We start from the raw sequence: 20,390 nt of genomic DNA on the forward strand, positions 1-20,390 counted from the left end.
AAATAAAAATGATACCTCTCAGAGCGGTGGTGAGGATGTTGGAAAATGCTTTGTAACAAACTGGGAATAATTGGGGGGAATGGAAGGTAGCATTGTCTGCAGTTGACCAGCCTTGGTTTCATTTTAAAAAATACTTAATGTGCACCTGCTGTGTGTCAGGCACTGTTCTGGATGTGGGAACGTAGCAACAAATAAAACAGACAAAATTTATGTTTTCGTGTTGTTAATATTCCAGCATTCCAGTTTTTGAGTCGTTCATTCATTCATTTACAAATATGTTTCTGGCAGTCCTGTGTGCAGCACTTTCCTAAGCAATGGGCACAGAGGGTATCTAATATGGCTGGGACCCAGGAAGCCAGGGGAATGGGATGGAGCAAGTCCAGAGTTGTGGGGCCTGAAGCTTATACGATTTAGGATATCAATCATATACCCTAAGAGAAAGAATGCAAAGTCAGAAGTACAGAATTAGGCTAGAAAGGGATTTTTTAAGAATGAGAGATGAAATAAACTTTAGCTGGCATAAAAACACAAAACATAAAATCTAGAAACACAGCATAATATTTTTGCATGATATGCCTCTATAATGATTTTTCTCTATATTTTTTTCTGTATCTTCTTTGATAATCTAATCTTGACAGTTTTGTGGTTTTATTTTCTTCAAAGAGACTGTGGAAATAATTCAGTCTCCCCTCTACAAGATTAATTTTTTGTGTGTGGATACTTTAAACAATTTTCTTTATGTCGTAAAAATGCCCTGTATGTTTTTAGGATTATTGTCAAGTTTGAGAAAACCTCTATGTTCCTTTTATATATGAGCTGTAAGCCTTCTTGTAAAGTGACTAATTTTAAATATTATTTGAGTTGACAGTATCTTAGCCAATTTATTGTTGCTGTCCCTATCATAGCAGTGTATTAGAAGTTCTATATTTTCTTCCTATATGTCAGTATTTCATGTTAAACAATTGAGAAATTAAAACTTTCCCAATGTCTTTATATGATTCACTCCTTTTAATTACTTAGACTATCAAACAATCTAAGTCTATTGATTACTTTCATTGCCAGAAAAGGGGGTCTTGATTCAGACCCCAAGAGAGGTTTCTTGGATCTCGTACAGGAAGGAATTCAAGGTCACTCGCAGAAGGCACTGAGAAGAAGCAGTTTTAGTGAAAGCAACTCAGTTACAGAGTAGGGCGCCCTCAGAAAGCAAGAAGAGAAATAGCTCATCTTTAGGTTTTTCTTATAGAGGGAACTTATCTATGCAAAAACTGAGCTATGTCTACATACAGGTGGGCTGACCACATGACAAAATTTAGTACTTTGTTGATTTAAAGAAAATTATCCTTGGCATTTTAGTGTATATATCCATCAAAATGACTACAATCAAAAATGTCCATCAAGATGACGATCACAATCTTGGAAGCACATACTGTTATGGATACCGGGACATCTGGACTTCTGTTCTTGTAGGAGTGTGACCTTGCAGGGGCCTTTAAGTTGTTTTCTCAACTGTAAACGTCTTATGAACATGGGTCATGACTGGCAAGGAATGGGTCTTGCTGGTTTTATGATGGAGTTGATTTTAAAATGGTGTCACCCTGGCTCTCCTACGCTCCTGTTTCCCTGGCACTTTGATTTGAAATGTATCTATTCCTCTTAATGAATCAGTACTTTTGTTATGATCTGCAGGCTAGTTCATCTGTAAGCACTTGACATCGCTAAGGCAGAGATGGCCAAAGAAGTCATGAGCCAATTCATAGGATTATAAACTTGCAACTTCTCACATGGAGGTACTAGCTGTTTACAGTACTACTGCATGCTTGTGCTCTATGAACACAAGACTCTGATATCTTCTAGTTTGTGCAATTCCTATTGGAAAAGAAAAAAAAAGTGCGGTGCATTTATAATTTGCATATATTGTATTGTCAGTAGATTCAAGTAGACAGGCAGACAAGAGCTTCTGCTTTAACTGGGCTTTGATGAGAATCAAATCCTCTGCTTATATGTCTGATGATTTGAAGAATTCTTGATAGACTAGCTTCTGGCTCTGTATGTTTCAAATTTTGTTTCTTACCTGATACATACGTACTCCTGATGCTATGCATGAAAACGATTTATGGCCCTGTGCCTTTGTGTCACAGTGCAGGACGAGTCAGCATGGTGGCCGTAGATGCATTCCTGGAAGCTATTCCTAACGAACATAGACAGCAATTACTTAAATATAGATCGAAGTGACTGTGGACCACATAAATAGATCCCTCTGACCCTGAATTTAATGTATATGTAACGCAGCTCTGCCTCAGCTGCATCCCTCAGCTCCTCCATTGCTACCAATGCAGTGTGACAGAGAGAGAGTTGGAGTGGGAAAAGATATCCATCTTCAAAGATGTTGATAAAATATCTTACTTTCGAAAAGCTTACAAAAACACACGCCCAAATGAAAACACTGCTATGCTTCTCCCAGGGCTTTGGAGGAGGACTTGCAAGTGACAGTCCTGAAGCTGAAGATTCCTTAGTGTTAAGGTAAATCCACCCATGTGAAATGAAGCCAGAATTACAAGTAAGGGGGAAACCATGCAGGGCCTTGCAGTTGTTAGGAGGAAGTTTGAGTTTTATTCTAAGAACAGGAAGATTTAAACGGCTTTAAAAGGAGAAGCCAGCTGATAATAAGATTTGATCTATGTTTTGAGATGGAGTCTTGCTCTGTCGCCCAGGCTGGAGGGCAGTGGCCCAGTCTCCACTCACTGCAATCTCTGCCTTCCCGGTTCAACGATTTTCCTGCCTCAACCTCCTGAGTAGCTGGGATTACAGGCACCCACCACCAAACCAGGCAAATTTTTGTATTTTTAGTGGAGACGGGGTTTCACCATGTTGGCCAAGCTGGTCTGGAACTCCTGGCCTCAGGCGATCCACCTGCCTTGGCCCCCCAAACTGCTGGGATTACAGGCGCGAGCCACCGCGCACGGCCAGGATCTACATTTTTCAAAGACCCTTCTGGCTTCAGTGTAGAGCAGCTGTCTCCAACATTTTTTGGCACAGGGACCAGTTTCGTGGAAGACAATTATTCCACGAGCTGGGGCGGTGGCGGTGGGCGGCATTAGATTCTCATGAAGAGCGCGCACCCTAGATCCCTCACATGCGCAGTTCACAGTAGGGTTCGCGCTTTGTGACAGGAGGCGAAGCTCAGGCGGTGAGGCTCCCTAGCCCGCTGCTCACCTCCTGCTGTGCAGCCCTGTTCTCACTGGGGGTTGGGAACCCCTGGTGTAGAGAATGGGCTTTAGGGAAGCGAGTGACAGGAAGGAGACCGCCCAGGGGCTGGAGCTTTTCCAGCAGAGGGCTGGCTTAGACTAGGGTAGAGTGGGTGGAGATCTTGAGAAGAGATAGATTAAAGTCATATTTGAAGGTGGAGTGATGCGCTTGCTGATGGGTTCGCATTAAAGTAGACGTGAAGGTAGCACCAAGGGTGTCTTCCAGACACTCTCTTGAATGGTTGCCGTGACACCATTTTCTGAGGTGGGAATTGGGAGCTAAACTTCAACTTGAATCCTGTCTCTACAATTCCCAACCATGTGATCTTAGGTTACTATTTTTTCTCCAGCCCTTATTGAAAAGGGGGAAAACCAGTAACTAACTTGTGAGATTGTTTGAAGAGTAAATGAGACAACCCATGAAAATGCCCAGCCAGGATCCTGGACCATATCAATAGCCTTATATTGGATGCCATTGCTGCTCCAAGATTCATTAGTATTTACTATCAAACTCAAGACAGGAAACCAGATGCTCTTGTAGGCTTTTTCTCAGGTTCTAGCACTTGGCTTTGGCTACTGAGAACTGTGATATTCCAGGCTGAAAAATATTTGCTGTCCCCAAAGGGCAGGTCAATGTGAATGATCTTTTTAATAATAATGATAGCTGATATTTGTTGAGCACTTATTATTGTTCGGTTCTTTATGTGGTCCATTTTAGTTATTTTTTACAATACCCTATGGCTCAAGTACTTTTATCGTTTTCACTTTACAGATGAGGAAATCTTAGGTTTAAGGGTTTAAATCATTTTTCCGGTGATCTCCAGCTAATAAGTGGAAGAGACCGGACTGCATCATAGGGATGTTCAGAGATCAGGCAGAAGGATCATCTTTCCCGACAGGACTATGGAGCCCAGGCCCCGTCCTTGTCATGCCCCTGCTCAGGTGTCACAGGTCTGAGCGCCAGGACAAAGCCGGAGACCTCGCGCTAGGACCGGTGCGCCTTGCCCACTGTCTGCATCTGTACTTTCTGCCTCGTCCACGGTCCCCACCAACGCCCCGCGCCCTAGTCCCGTTCAGACCAGATCCGCTCCACTCTAGCCCACCGCCCTACTGTGTACCTGACCCTAACTCCCCCGCCATGCCGGCCGCCTCAGCCCCTCCCCCGGCCGTCGCCCCCGCGTCCAGTCCCTCAGCACCCCGAGTCCCTCAGTCGCTGCCCCGCCCCTCCCCACCTCCTGCCGCCCGTTCCTCAGCCGCTGCCCCACCCCGTCCCTCCTGACCCCTCCACTCCCCTCCACATCCCATGCACGTCCCTCCCCAGCCCTGCACGCCCCGCCCCATCCCCTGCACGCCCCGCCCCTCGCCCGCTGCCCCTCCCACCCCCTGCACGCCCCGCCCCTCGCCCACTGCCCCGCCCACCCCCGGCATGTCCCGCCCTCGCCCGCTGCCCCGCCTCCTCCACGCCCCGCCCCGCGCCAGCTGCGCACGGCTGACGCCCAGCGGCGCCAAGAACTTAGCGCCCGGGACCTGACTCGCGGACCCGGCGACTCTTCGCAGCCTCAGCTTGTGCGCGCCACACCTCAGACCCGGCTTTCAAAGTAGGGCGCAGCATGAGAGGCCTGCCGGACCCCGAGGGCTGTAGGCGGGCTGGGAGATGGGAGCCGCCGCCACCCACATCCCCACACGCACCGGGCCCCGGCGCCTCACCGCCCCCTTAGCTCGCGGCGCCAAGCCTGGAGGGTCCCGCCTGAGGAAGAAAGGTCGTCGCCCGCAGCCCAGTTAGGACTGGAGGCGCGACCCGGGGTCTCTCTTCCCTCACGCAGAAGAAAATGGGCGCTGTGGCCTCAGTTTCCCTCTGTGAGCACCCGGCCTTGAACGCTGAGGAGTCTTCTGTGAAGGAGCCTTTGGCGTCCCTCTGCCCCTGAGAGTGGCCGTCAGCTGCTCCCAACCCCGGCACCTTCCTTTCCCGTCCCTCACCCGCTTCTGTCTCCCCTCCCACCCCGTGAAGGGTCTAGCCCTCTCCGGCTCTCCCCTCTCTCCCCACTCTCCTCTCCCAGGGTCACTCCCCCCCGCCCCGGCCAGGTCTTCTTCCTACCCCTCCCTCCCGCCACTGCCTACACCCAGCCCTTCCTGCCGGTTCCCAGGGATTGGCCATTAGCTTCACTTTGCACCAAGTCAGTTCAATCTAGAGATAGAAATAGCCTCCAAGACATGGGTTTTTTTGTGTGTGCATATTTTGTGGGGGGGTGGGGAAGGGTAGGTAATAATGTGCTCGGGAAAATCAATGTCTCAGGAATAGTAAATCGCAGGGTTTGGGGTTTTGGGTTTTTTTTTTTTTTTTTTTTTAAAGTCCGTCACTTAAAAAGTACATTTTATTTTTTGAGAGAGTCTCCCTCTGTCGCCAGGCTGAAGTAATGAGGTCCCGGTTGACTGGAGCCTCTGTCTCCCGGATTCAAGCGATTCTCCTGCCTCAGCCTCGGAAGTAGCAGGGATTACAGACTCCCGCCACCATGCCTGGCTACTTTTTGTATTTTTAAGAGAAACAGGGTTTCGCCATATTGGTCAGGCTGGTCCCCAGTTCCTGGCCTCAAAGTGATCCGCCCACCTCGGCCTCCCAAAGTGCGGGATTATAGGCATGAGCCACCACTCTGGGCCAAAGAGTACATTTTAAAAGTACCTCACACCACTGGGAGCAATTTAAAAAGATAAATAGGAATTTATTCCGAGATAGCAGAACACACAGACTAAAAAGAAAGACAGTGGAACCAACGCAAGGCACAAGCCATAAACATTAAAATCTCCAGCTGCCGGGTGGGGGAACATGGTTTGGCGGATTACATGCAAAATACCCAGTTTGGGCATAATGATTGGATCTTGCGGTAGAAATGGACATTGACTGAAGTTTACCTAAGTTTTTAATTCTGTGGTCGACTCTGTGTTTATCTTGGCTCAGTTTTCTCTTTTATCAGAACCTTAAAAAGCTTCGTAGTGGCCGTGTAAGATTACTTATATGTAAGCAATAATTTGATTCTTCTCTAGAAGTCAAAGTGTTATAACATCCCTTCTCATCTTTAGCTTAGTCATAGAGCCCTGTGGTGTTACCAAGAACAGTACAGTTCGTAAAAACAGTACAGTTTGCAAAAATGGATATTAATTCCTTCTCTTTAAGTGAAGATTTTCTTTTACCATTCTTATTTCAAAATATTTAAATTTGATTCTTGTTTTCTCCCTTGCCTTCTAATTCTTTTTCTATAGTTTCTTGTTTTCTTCATTTTTCTACTATATGAAGTGGAAACTTCACTCCACTTTTTGGAATCCCATGATTTTACCTTTACAAATCAAAATATTATTGAATAAACCAGAGCATCTTAAAGAGAGCAATGAAATTCAACACTTGTGTATAAATCAATAGTCCAACACTTCTTAAATTCTTAAGTTTTAGAAAAGAGGTGCTCTGTATTAGCTTTTCTTGGTTTTGTCTGCCTTTTCTTACTCTTGTTTCTTATTTCCGTTTCCTATAGTTTCAGCCTTCCTCTTCTATTTGACTATATTAGTAAGAAGAAAACTCCATTTTTTTGTATTAAATAAGTGAAATGTAAGAAGAGATCATTAATCAGGTTACATTTAAGCCAGGTGTAGAGGTGTAGTTCACAATCTACTAGAACTTTGTCGTTAGGTTATAATTTTATTTTCTAAATAAGGTTCTCTTATTTACAAGAGAATAATTTGAATTGAATAACACATTGAATTAGAACATAATCTGAATGTGATTTTATAGAATTGATAAATATTTATTTTATAAAATAGCGATAAAAAGTTTTTGTGGTAAAATTTTAAATATCTTTTCATGTTCTCTCTAGTTCATTAAATACAAGTAAGGAATACAGGCAACATGTTCTACACACATGTGCTTATGAGTAAACGAGGGCCATTGGCCAAAATATGGCTTGCAGCTCACTGGGAGAAGAAACTCACGAAGGCCCATGTATTTGAATGTAATCTAGAGATAACCATTAAAAAAATTCTTTCACCCAAGGTATGTTACTGATTAAAATTATAGCTTGTATTTACAGTGACTTTGGGGGAGGAAAGGCATTAAAATACAGTTATATCAGGAAATACATTTTCAAGGAAATTTTACTTGTCAAATGGTCTTTCCTTTAATTCCTGTAGCATTTCGTGTTATAACAAACATTGGTTTCTGTTGACAATTAACTTTTTCATATATCTGTCATAAATAGATTGGACCCTAAGGGATAAAGGCCATATTTTATGCATATTTATGATCCTTTCTTATTCACTAACAAAATACAGTAGATACAGAAGATACTTAATAAACATCTTTTAGAAAATAATGAACAAATGGGAGGATAGAAGGAAAGATGACTGATTATAAATCCAAAAATATGTGAAAATATGTCATAAACAGTAAAGTACTATGTTCATTATAAAACACTATAAAACAGTGATTAGAATTTTCATTACAGTATTTGATATTGTTATAAGTTAAGTATTTTTCAACTTTAGAGAAGGACAAATTGAAAGCCTGTTGTGTGTTAGGCATGGGGCTGGACTTTATGCCTATAAGTCTATTTAATCTTTACAACAACCCTATGAGGTTGGCTTCTTTGAGCTTCTGTGAACTGTAGTTAGCATGTTTTGAGTTGGTCAAATTTACATTTAATTATTGCTTTATCACTTAATAATTATATTACTTTGGACATCCTACTTAACATATCTGAGTCTTAGTTTTTTCTTCTGTAAATAGATGTTGTCAAAATTAAATAAATTAGTGTATGAAAAGCTCTTAGAACAGTGCCTGACATAAAGTAAGTATGTAATAAATTGTAGCCATTTTTATTAAACTGAAGTTCAGGAAGGTTTAAGTGACAGCTTCAGCAACTGAACCAAGAACTGAACCCAATTCTGTCTGACTACAGAGTTCCTATTCCTCTCATAATACCAATAATAGTATACTTTACTTAAATGCCATATTAGATTAACTTCCTTGAATAAGAATCAAAAGTCAATCATTTTGTAAGGTGAGGTAAAAAGTTAAGTGATTTACTTTAAATAAGAATACAAAATATCTGCTTTTTAAAGAGAACAAATTCTTATGATGTCAGTAACTTTCAAAGAATAGGATTTATGAACCTAATTTTTACTCTTCTAATACTTCAAAAATTGTTGAAAGGTGAAAATTGCACTCCGAACTTCAGGACACCTTCTTTTGGGAGTTGTTCGAATTTATAACAGGAAGGCAAAATACCTTTTGGCAGATTGCAGTGAAGCATTTCTTAAAATGAAGATGACATTTCGCCCAGGTATACATGTAATGTTGATTTGTCTCACTCTTCTTGGTTCCCTTTTGCATTTTAGTTGAGGGTGGGCTCTTTAATATACTTCAGGTGAGTATGGTGAATGTAAACTTAGTTTTGAATGAATCTAGCTTTCCATGGTTGAGGATAAATTGTATTCATTTCCTTGCTCTTTTCCTATGCATGCAGGAAAGGTTGTGCTTTCTAAAACTTGTAATGTTCCTGCATATTTATGTAGGATATATACTTAAAGTCACTACACTTGCATAAGAAACTCTGCTACTCTGTTTTTAATGGATCATTTAGTTTGTCTTACCTGTTTTTGCCTTTATGAGAGAAATTGGAAATAGTATAATTGACAAAACACAGATATCAGTAATTGTAATTGTTTTTCCGAATTCTCAAGACTCCAAACAGCATGTTGCTTATGACATATCAAAAATCCTTAAGCATTCCAAAGTGCTAGAGATTTACATGTTTCATAAATATAATGCCTTCAAAATGTATATAGCATCTGTTTCACTTTTAAGACATTCTTTGTTTTCCTCCTTGTTTTGTGGTTATTTAGGTACAGATTTGCCTCTGTCACTAGTCTTCAAGCTTGTTGAAGGCAAGGTCTTTGTCATAATTATTTTCTGAATCTCTTATAGTATCTGTCTCAGTGCCTTGCACATACTATTCCATCAATCAGCAGGAAGGCAAAATATCTTTTGGCAGATTGTTGAATCAGGATTGATAGATTTTTTTTTATCTTCTTCATTTAAAATATTTGCATAATCTCTAGGCAAATTTATATTTATATCAAGTATGGTTTATTTGTCCATTTATTATTTTTTTACATATTCCACAAATATTTATTGATGTCACACGCAGTGCCAAACACTATGTTAGGCTCGGGGATACAAAGACAAGATATATAAGATTCTTTTCAGTCAGGTGAGGAAATTAGATAATTAAAATATTAAAAACTTATTACAGGAATTATAAATTATAATTGTGCTATAAAGGAAAATAAACAGAGGGCTACAGCAGAAAATAACAGAGAAGTTCACTTTAATTAAAATAATTGGAAAAATCCTTTCTGAGAGGATAGAATTTAAGCTCAGACTTGAAAAATGAGAACTACCTAGCCATGTAAAAAGTCCCTGAGGGAATAGCATTCTAGGTAAAGGAAACTGCAAGAGCAAGGGTCTTGAGGTGGAAAAATGCTTAACTTTTTTAGGGAACAAAAAGGCTAGTATGGTCAATATGGTTGGAAAATAATGAGAAAAGAGATGTCATTAGCTGATGCCTGATAAGTTTGTAGGGGCACAGAGGCTCCAATTGCAAATTTTGATTTTATTAAATGCACTGGAGAGGTCACTAAATCATTTTAAGCTTTAGAGGCATCTAACCTAATTAATTTTTTAAAATATTGCTTTGTCTGCTTTGTAGAGAACAGACTACAGAAGAGTAGGAGTAGATAGAGGAATACTAGTTAAAGAGAATAAGCAGTAGTCCAGTAAAAGAATATAGAGAGTTCGTTGGGAGTTCCTTATTTTATATAGCATTGTTGCTTATTGAGTGTGGTTTTTTTTATTCTTTTCAGGACTGGTTGACCTGCCAAAAGAGAATTTTGAAGCATCTTACAATGCTATCACATTGCCAGAAGAATTTCATGATTTTGACACCCAAAATATGAAGTAAATTATTTTATTTATTTTCCTTTGGTTTAATTTTCTTGATATTTGCTTTTATATTCAGATTTCATTGAGGCAAATGGAATGTAGTTAACAGCTGAAAAAGTACAGATGTGGTTAATAAAGACTTATGTTTGGTATAAAATCCCAAAGCACAACAACGAAAGTGTATCATTATATTTATTCAATGTAGTTTACAATATTGACAGTATATTCATGTATTCATTCAGTAAATATTCATTGTGTGCCTTCCATATGCCAGAAACTGTTCTAGGCACTGAAGAGATAGCAGTGAATTAAACATAGCTACTGGCCTTATGGATCTTAAATTTTAGTTGGGGTAGATAATAAATAAACAAATATATGTCAGGAGATGATCACCATTATGAAGAGAAATACAAAATGAAATAAATAGTATGACAGGAAAGCCTTTTCTGAAAAGGTAAGAACAGAAATCTGAAGGAGGTGAAGGAACAAATCATTTAGTAATGTGGAAGAATATTCTAGGAAGAGCAAGTAGAAAGACCCTAAAGCAGAGAGCATACTGGACATTTTCGAGGAGCAGCAAGAAGGCAAGTGAGACTAGTGGAGTAAATGAGGAGCTGAGTGGTAGGAGATGAGCTCAGAGAGGTAGCAGGAGATGCAGATGATGTAGGATGTTGTACACTACAGTGGGACTTTTTTTTTTTTTTACTCAGGTAACACAGGAAGGTTTTGAATAGAGGAGTAATAGGATCTGACTTGATTTCAACATCTTCTCTCTGGCTGCTTACTATAAGGGGAAAGGGAGGAATCAGAGAGCCCATGAGAAGATTATTGTAGTAAGAAGTCCAAATGAAAGAACATAGTACCTATGATCAGTTCTCAGTCTTCATCTCACCCAGGTGGTAGCAGTCAAGTTACAGATATATCTGGAAGGCAAAGCCAGTAGGATTTGCTGATGAATTGATTATAGCTTTAAGAGAAAGTGAAGGATACTATATGATTTTTGCCGTGAGAACAGACTTACCACTTAATAAGATTAGGATAATCAGATTTAAAAGGGGCAGAGAGAAGGAAGTAAACTAGGTTTTATATATAAGTTTTGGGGTGACTGTTACACATCTGTTACGGTCTGAATGCATGTGTTCCCCTAAAATTCGTATGAGGAAGACACAAACATTTAGGCCATAGGAAAAGTCAACATCTAAGTCAAATCATGTTGAAACCTAACCCTCAAGGTCATGGTATTAAGAGGTGGGGCTCTGAAGCCACAATAATCTTTTAGGAAGAACAACAAAAGAGTTGGAAGTGATTAGGTCATAAGAGCTCCACCATCATAAGTGAGATTAGTTCCCTTATAAAAGAGACCTGTAGGAGTTTTCTTGTCCCTTTCCCTGTGTGAGTTCACAGCAAAAAGACACTGTCTATGAGGAACAGGCCCTCAAAAGACACCAAATCTGCTGGCACCTTGATCTTGGACTTCACATCCTCCAGGACTGTGAGCAAAAAAATTTCTGTTGTTTATAAATTACCCAGTCTGTTATTTTATTATAGTTGCCCGAATGGACTAAGACAACATCAAAGGAGGGTAGTAAGTAGTTGACTCTCTGGGTTGGAAATTCAGGAGAGAGGTCTGAACTGGATGTATAAATTTGCAAGTTGTGAATGTATAGATGGAACTTCAACCATGAACTCTAAGAGATCCCCAAGGTAGTGAATATACATTTAAAAAAAATAGAGAGAGGGATCTGAGGACTGAGTATATGGTCATTCCCAATAGTTAGTCTGGGATATGAGGAACAGAAAAGGAGCAGGTAGGAAGAATATCAAGAAATAGTGATATTTCAAAGAGGCCAAGACAAGAATGTATTTCATGAAGGGAGTTTTCTTAGTCTGTTTGGGCTGCTATAACAAAATACCATAAACTGGGTGGCTTATTAACAATAGAAATTTAGTTCTCGTCATTCTGGAGGCTGAGAAATTCCAGATAAAGTTGCCAGCAGATTCATTGTCTGGTGTTGGCCTACTTCCTGATTCATAGATGGCAACCTTCTCACCATGTTGTCACATGGTATAAAGAGTGAGGCAGCTTTCTAGGGCCTCTTTTATAAGGGCACTAATCTCATTCATGAGGAATCTGCCCTCATGACCTAATTACTTCCTAAAGTTCTCACCTCCTAATACCACCACATTGGAGATTAGATGTAAACATATGCATTTGGGGTGAGGAAGACATAAACATTTAGGCCATAGCAAAAGTCAACATCTAAGTCAAATGGTGTTTGTTTGTGCAAGCAAATAAGGGACTGAAAATAGACCATTGGATTTGGGAGCCTAGAGATTATTTATATACATGTATATATAATAAACTAGTATTTATATATAATACTATTGAGAAAATGAAAATTGTTTTAGTTTCTTCACTGTATCAGTGATATTTTTACAGTATCATTGTTTCCTGTTCTCATGTTTTTCTCAACCTTATATTTCTCCATAGTGCTATTGATGTTTCAGAGCACTTTACTCAGAATCAATGCAGACCAGAAGAAATCACTATTAGAGAAAATTTTGACAATGATCTACTTTTTCAAGCTGAGGGCTTTGGTGAGAATATTTGAGAACTCAAAATTAAAAATTATAATTAATTATATTTGTGTTTGTGTATTGAAACAATGCCAGTAGAAATAGCTATAGAATGAATCTTTTGATGTATAAACGTAATTCTCAATAAATTTTTCCTTGCCTTTTTCTAGTATAGACGTCAATGCTAAGACTCAGTCTTAGGATATACTTCTATTCTCAGTGTTTAACCATTTACTGAATACCTACTATATATCAGGTGCTATCAATAGACAAGGTAGTACCAAAATTTAAAGAAGCAGTTCCTGCCTTCAGGGAGATTCAGGGTATGAGACAGACACATCAATAAACAGTTGCTATATCAACATACATACAAGATTTTATATGTATGCTGCATGAAATGCCTTCAAAATATATTTCTTCTGGCATATGATGTTATCAATTGTAAAATAATGGATTTTAAATCAGCCTGGGGGTGAGGAAGAGGGAATTCTACCACACTAAATGTATATATTGATTGTGAAATAGAAACTGAATTTTAAAATGTTAAAATCTGTTTGGGCAAGGTGAGTGTACTTTATTTTTAAAATTTTTTGAGACAGGGTCTTGTTCTTGTCACCCAGATTGGAATGCATGATCATGGCTCACTGCAGCCTTGACCTCCTGGGCACCTCAGCCTCCTAAGTAGCTGGGACTATGGGTACATGCCACCACACTCGGCTCACACCTGTAATCCCAGCACTTTGGGAGGCTGAGGTGGGCAGATCACTTGAGGTCAGGAGTTCGAGACCAGCCTGACCAACATGGAGAAACCCCATCTCTACTAAAAATATAAAAAATTAGCTGGGCATGGTGGCACATGCCTGTAATCCCAGCTACTTGGGAGGCTGAGGCAGGAGAATGGCTTGAACCTGGGAGGCAGAGGTTGCAGTGAGCTGAGATCATGCCATTGCACTCCAGACTAGGCAACAAGACTGAAACTCTGTCTCAAAAAACAACAACAAAAAAAAAACCAAAAAACTTTTTGTTAAAGACAGGGTCTTGCTATGTTGCCCAGGCTGATCTTGAACTTCTGAGTTCAAGTAATCCTCCTGCCTCAGCCTCCCAAAGTGTTGGGTTTACAGGCATGAGCCACTGCCTGGCTAGTGTACTTTAAAATTGAAGCAATACAGTATAATTTATAGAGTATTTGCTCTTTTTCTTCTGGCATCTACTACTCCCTGTCTTATATCATGATATTTATACACCTCTTATACTGGTCTGCAAGTTACATGAGGGTAGAATCAGTGTAATGTTCATATTTGAATTTCCTATAGTGCCCAAAACAATGAGTATAGGAGAAAGATGGCCTATGTCTATCTTGGTTGGGGAAGGGAGTCAAGAAAGTAATGCTCGACCAACAACTCTAACTTCGACTTTTCATCCTCACTCTGCTTCCATAACTCTTGCTATATCTGCAGCTGTGTTTTTCAATCTGTGGTGAAGGATCAGTTTTATAATTTTTGTCAATTTTCAATCTGTATTATATTTTACTTTGTAAAATACAATAAAATGAATTATTAGAAAAATTTAAAATTTAAAAATCAAAATACAACTTCAAGTTTTGTTAGTAGAATCAACATATATAAAATTGCTCTGTCAAATTTCTGTAAAACTTTCTGAACATGTACTTTTAATTTATTTTCTTTCTTTGTGGACCAGCACCAGTCCGCAGATTATACTTTAAGTAGCACTGATCTCTTACTGGGTATAACCCCAGACCCAGAACTTTAACACATTGGCAAAGAGGTAATAATATTCCCTACTCCCAAGACACTTTTTACAATTCCGTACTATTCTTATTTGGGCCTGAAACTTTAGGATCACTTCTTTTTTTTTTTTTTTTTTTGATATGGGGTCTCGCTCTGTCATCCAGGTTGGAGTGGAGTGGCACAATCTCAGCTCACTGCAACCTCCGCCTCCCAGGCTCAAGCAATTCTCCTGCCTCAGCCTCCAGAGTAGCTGGGACTACAGGCATGCGCTACCACACCTGGCTAATTTTTGTATTTTTAGTAGAGACGGGGTTTTACCATGTTTGCCAGGCTGGTTTTGAACTCTTAGCCTCAGGTGATCTGACTGCTTCAGCCTCCCAATGTGCTGCAATTGCAGGCATGAGCCGCTGTGCCTGGCCAGGATCACTTTTAACTATACTTTCAGGCAGTTTCATACCAGTGCTGTTTTTTGTTTGTTTGTTTTTAAATTCTGAGATGTCTTTTAGGTCTTTTTTCTATTTCCTTAGCCACTGATATAGTTCACCAGTACCAAAGTCCTGGAGTATTGCAATACCCTCCTACAAATCTTCTTCTAGTCTCTTTCCACGTTTTGTACACCTTTGTAAGAGCAATTGTCTTTAAATTCCATTTTTGATATATCACATTCCTCTGCTTAAGTGCAAAGGATTGGGTCCCTATGACTTACTGTATCACGTACCTCTACCTATACTCAAGGCCCTCTCCCAATTTATCACCTTCTTTATTTTATCAGCTTTATTTGTTTTACTCTTAATATGAGCTTTTTGCTCTAGTTAAGCAAACATCTTACCACCCAACCAATACAATTTAATTGTTTACATTTCTGTATCTTCCTATACAATTTTAAAAGGTGGGAAGAACATGTTCTTAGTAAATGGACAGATTTGGGTTTGAATCTGAACTTTCTCTATTGATTTGCTGTGTGATATTGGGCAGATTGCCTAACCTCTCTGAGCCTTACTTCCCCTATTTGTAAAGTTGGGATACAACTAACAACATCATAGGGTTATTTCCCTTATTCCTTCCTTTAATCTTCTTCACCAGTGATTTTTCTCTTCTTTAAAACCTGATTCAAGCCTAATATCCTCTAAGAAATATTTAAAATTAATCCATCTTATTCTGGATTATAATATAACATCAAAGGCAATGATTATTTCTTTTATGTAATTTGTGTAATCTGAGATTCTTGTGATGCTCAATGCTGAGAATATAGTGTCTTCCTAAATCTTATTCTCTTATTGACCAACGCTGGCTTTTCCTTTCGGAGCTGTCAAGCTGTACCTGGATGATGTGAATATATTCTTAATTTTTGAAAAAGTAATTTGGTCTTTTCTTCTGAGCAAGTCTTTAATCCAGCATCATGATAGTTGTTTTTTTCCACTCTTCCTTTCTAGAAGATTTAGGTCTATAAAAGAATTTTCAGTATGGGTAATACTTCATGATTTTCTTTACTGTCTAACACTAACATGGGTTTTTAGAGGGAGGAGAGGACTAACCTGGACCCCGGGGGTTTCAGACTCCTGGACCTAGAGATTCAAACCCAAGAGAGGGAAAGAACTGATTTCTGGTCAAGAGCTGACTTCTGGTCCTCTGGAAGTATCAGTATAGTGTAGTGATTGTCAGAATCACTTTGGAGTCAGAGACAGCTGGGTTCAGACCCCGACTCTGTCACTTATTATAGTGTGACTGTGTGCAAGTTAACAAAACCTTTCTGTGGTTGTGTTTCCTCATCTGTACAATGAGAATTATAATAGTAGTTTCTATTATATGATACATATTATAAGCACTCAGTTAATGTTAGCTGACTGGGTTTTTCTTTTTCTTTTTTTAAAAAACCTATATCACTATCCCCTAGCATATTCAATAAATATTTATTGAATGAATGTTGTAAACCCTGTCTCTAATATTTTACCTACCTTTCAATTTCCAAAGATGGCTGACATGTTCCTTATTTTCCAAACCTCCACTATGCATGAACAGTACAAGCAATTGTCCTTGAAATACTGTGAGATATACTTGGTCAAACAGAACTGACTTACCTAAAATAGAAAAAAATATTTTCCATAGTATTTTTACCTTAGGATGTTATTAAACTATATCACAACTATAAACTCTGTAATATTTTGGCATTTTTTTTCTGTTGTATTTGAAAGAGGATTAGACTAAAAATCTGGTCTCTACTGATTAACTGAGTGACTTTAGTTGAATAATTCAAATAAGTCTTTCAGCCATTTTCTTCATCCGTAAAATGATGTGTTGGATGGCAGGATTATGCTAGATGATATATGAATTTCCTTCTAACCTAAAATTCTGTGTTTCTGTGACTTAGTATTAATGATATATATTTATTTAGGGGAGGAATCTGAAATTCTCAGAAGACATAGCTTCTTTGATGACAACATATTACTGAATTCCAGCGGTCCTTTAATTGAACATAGTTCCGGAAGCCTCACTGGAGAAAGATCTCTGTTCTGTGACAGTGGAGATGGGTTTGGAGATGAAGGAGCTACAGGAGAAATGATTGGTATGCTGTCTGGTCATGTAGAAATCAAATATTTATTTTAATCAGATTATATTAGTAGATTTATTATATCAGTCTAAAATTTCAAATATGTTTTTGTGTTATATAGATCAATACATTTTTCATTAAATTTTCAAAGCCTCTGGCATGTTTAAATATTTAGGCTAGGCCTAAGTAAATAGCCATCTGTTTAAATACATTTTCTATAGAGCTTATAAACTACTTCTTGTTTTTACTTTTACAAATTCCTCATTTTTGGTGGGAAGAGAGTGAGGTTAGTATATTCCTTATAAAATATACTAGACTATATATTGGAAAACATTGTTTTCTTTAACATACGTTGTAGGGCAGCTAAAGTATTTTTCCAGAATTTTATATTATTATTTTATATTTATATTCCTCTGCTTAAGTGCCTTGGGTCCCCATGACTTACTATGTCAAATACCTCTACTTATCCTCAAGGCCTTCTACCAATTTATCACCTTCTTTTTTTCATCAGCTTTGTTTGTTTTAATATAGACTATTTCACATTATAAAACAGTCATAGAAATTGGGTAGACAAAAACTGAGAAGTCAAATGTGCATGTTTTATTTATTATTATTTTTATTATTATTATTACTATTATTATTTTGAGATGGAATCTCACTATGTCACTTAGGCTGGAGTGCAATAGCACGATCTCAGCTCACTGCAACCTCCACTGCCCAGGTTCAAGCAAGTCTCCTGCTTCAGCCTCCTGAATAACTGTGATTACAGGGGCCCGCCACCACATCCGGCTAATTTTTTTCGTATTTTTAGTAGAGACAGGGTTTCACCATGTTTGATCAGGCTGATCTGGAACTCCTGACCTACCTCAGCCTCTCAAAGTGCTGGGATTACAGGAATGAGGCACCGCACCCAGCCTAAATGCACATGTTTTAAATATTATTGACTGTTCCTATCAAATCTTTTAAAAAATTCTCTAGTTCACATTAAAAGTCTAGCTATTCCTTAACAATGTAATGCATAAAGTAACATTAATAAATGTTTAGTGACAAATGACAGATTCCAGTCTGTATGAAAAAGTATTCATTGTGTTTTTCAAGACAATCTATTGCAAGATGACCAGAATATCCTGATAGAAGACATGCATTTGAACAGAGAAATTTCCCTGCTTCCTGAACCTCCCAGTAGTTTAGTGGGTATGTTGAAATTTTCCTTTGTGGGAAAGTAATGGGTACTAATGTTTAAATTGAGCCTCAGAACTTCTGAATTTAAGTAGCAATATAGAATAGTGAAAGGTAATTGTAGGGCTGTTGGGCCCCACAGGGTTGTGGGGTGTCCCTTATGCTGTGCTGAGGTGCAGTATCCGAGAAGTAAAGAGACAAGGACACTGAAGAACTGGTGAAGAGTATCTGGACTTGGAGGGGCCACACCACCTGTGAGAAGCGATCGGCAAGAGCCCCAAATGCCCAGAAGCATCTGTATTTATTAGGTACAAGCAGGGGGCAGGGTTGTAAGTGAGGTCATGATCTATGGGCTTAGTAATAGGGCATACATGATCACGTGAGTCACAAGCAAGGGGGTCACCCCATTATGTCACCTGGGCAGAGAGGTGGGCCGTGTGCAGTAGGGGGCCATGCTGTGCGCAGTAGTAGAGGGTTGTGTACAGAAAAGCGGTCTACCCCAATTAGGTCACCAAGGCAAGGAGGTGGGCTGTGTGCAACAGGTGTCCTGTGCAACACTTCTTATCTGGGGGCTGGAGACTTCAAAGGATTTCTAATAGAAGCCAATGCAGTGGGAGCTGAGACTTGTGCTCTTCTCTTGCGATATTTATGGGACGATGATTTGAGCTAGCACAGAAGCAAGAAAAGACTTGACAGGGTGTACAGCCACTGTGAGTGGTCACACCAGAGGGGTTCTTCTCCCTCGGTTACTTCCACGATCTCAGGCCTGGGGCCTACTTTCCACAGGAACTGGATGCAAGGTACTACAACTCCTTTATCAGGAGGAGAGGCTCTTGCTCCAAGCCTTCCATACAGCATATGCCCTTTCAGGCAGGGACGCCACCGCCTGGGTCTTTGGTTCTTGTCCTGGTCTGGCTGTTTTCCCATGTACTGCTTCTGTTCTGTGACTGCTCTAGGCATTCCTCCTACTACAAACTACTATATGGTTATATAGAAGGATTCTATAAATCAGCACTAAATGTATCGGTACAGCTCTGACTACAATACCTATATGATTATATAGAAAGATTATATAAACTAAGTATGCTAGATATAAGAATTAAGTATGATTATATAAGGCAAATATATGTAAGGAGTAAGTTATACTTCAAGCACTAATTCTATAAACAAATATATGATTACATATAAAGGATTATATAAAGGAAATAATTGAGTAATAACACTATAAACTAAGATATTCTTCAGGCACTAATTGTGCCTGGGGTCTGGACGGTTCTCCTTCCTCGGTGCCCATTGAGGGTGTTACCCACAGTAGTAAAGAACAATGTCCTTCAAACTCTGCTAGTCTGATTGTAGACAATATAAAATAGGAAATTGGATTCTGAGAAAGGTACATTGAAGGGTATTTAGCCAGTATTGGGTTTAGCATGAGAATACTCTGCCAAAATATTATACTTTTGATTTATTAATTAATTATTTTATTACATGGTAAGAAATTAACTAGTATGCTTTGATAATCTACATACAATTTGAGAGAAATTACAAATTGAGGATATTTTCCCTACTTGAAATTCATCTGGACGTAATTCAGATGATTTGAGGTCTTTTAGTCTGATTTTTCTTAAGAATTAAAAGTGCAATTAGCCCCATTTTGATTCTACATAATTTTTTATGTTATATTTGCTTTCTGAAAATAAGAGTAAAAACTGAAAATACAAAGAACTAAGTAATAAAATTTTGGTTCATTTTTTATGGGTCAACCGATAAGTGATTTAACAGAATACCAATTTTTTTAGCAGACATATAGTCAAATTTTTATCAGTCATTTACTGTAGTTGCTGCCACTGTTTTCACTTCTGCTGTGACTTTAGCCCACCCTTAGATGTCTCATGTGCAAAAAGGGATGATGATACTTGACTCACTCGAATTCTATGGGTCCCAGACCATATAATCTGTAAGCCTCTTCAACTCGATTAAATAAATGATTCCAAGAATTCAGATGTTCCAGTTAGCAACATAAATCTTCAGTTAGTTTATCTTTCCCTTTAATTCTCATACAGTCCTCTAGCCTGCATCCTAACTGTTTTTTTTTTACAATTACTTTTATG

At 39.1% G+C, this 20,390-nt stretch overlaps 1 protein-coding gene across 1 annotated transcript in view; it reads left to right on the forward strand.

Annotated features, from left to right (window-relative positions):
* Positions 1 to 4,727: 4,727 nt before the first annotated feature.
* Positions 4,728 to 20,390, forward strand: part of RAD21L1 (RAD21 cohesin complex component like 1) — a 29,351-nt gene continuing 13,688 nt past the window's right edge. The window contains exons 1-7 of the mRNA XM_032295384.1: positions 4,728 to 4,843; positions 7,106 to 7,281; positions 8,440 to 8,569; positions 10,152 to 10,245; positions 12,722 to 12,828; positions 16,948 to 17,118; positions 18,202 to 18,297. Of these exons, the coding sequence (XP_032151275.1) occupies positions 7,138 to 7,281; positions 8,440 to 8,569; positions 10,152 to 10,245; positions 12,722 to 12,828; positions 16,948 to 17,118; positions 18,202 to 18,297 (742 nt within the window). The 5' untranslated portion in view covers positions 4,728 to 4,843; positions 7,106 to 7,137. The remainder of the gene's footprint in view (positions 4,844 to 7,105; positions 7,282 to 8,439; positions 8,570 to 10,151; positions 10,246 to 12,721; positions 12,829 to 16,947; positions 17,119 to 18,201; positions 18,298 to 20,390) is intronic.

The sequence above is a fragment of the Sapajus apella genome, unplaced genomic scaffold, assembly GCF_009761245.1.
Source record: "Sapajus apella isolate SASKATOON/1434 unplaced genomic scaffold, GSC_monkey_1.0 scaffold33, whole genome shotgun sequence".
Taxonomy (NCBI): domain Eukaryota; kingdom Metazoa; phylum Chordata; class Mammalia; order Primates; family Cebidae; genus Sapajus; species Sapajus apella.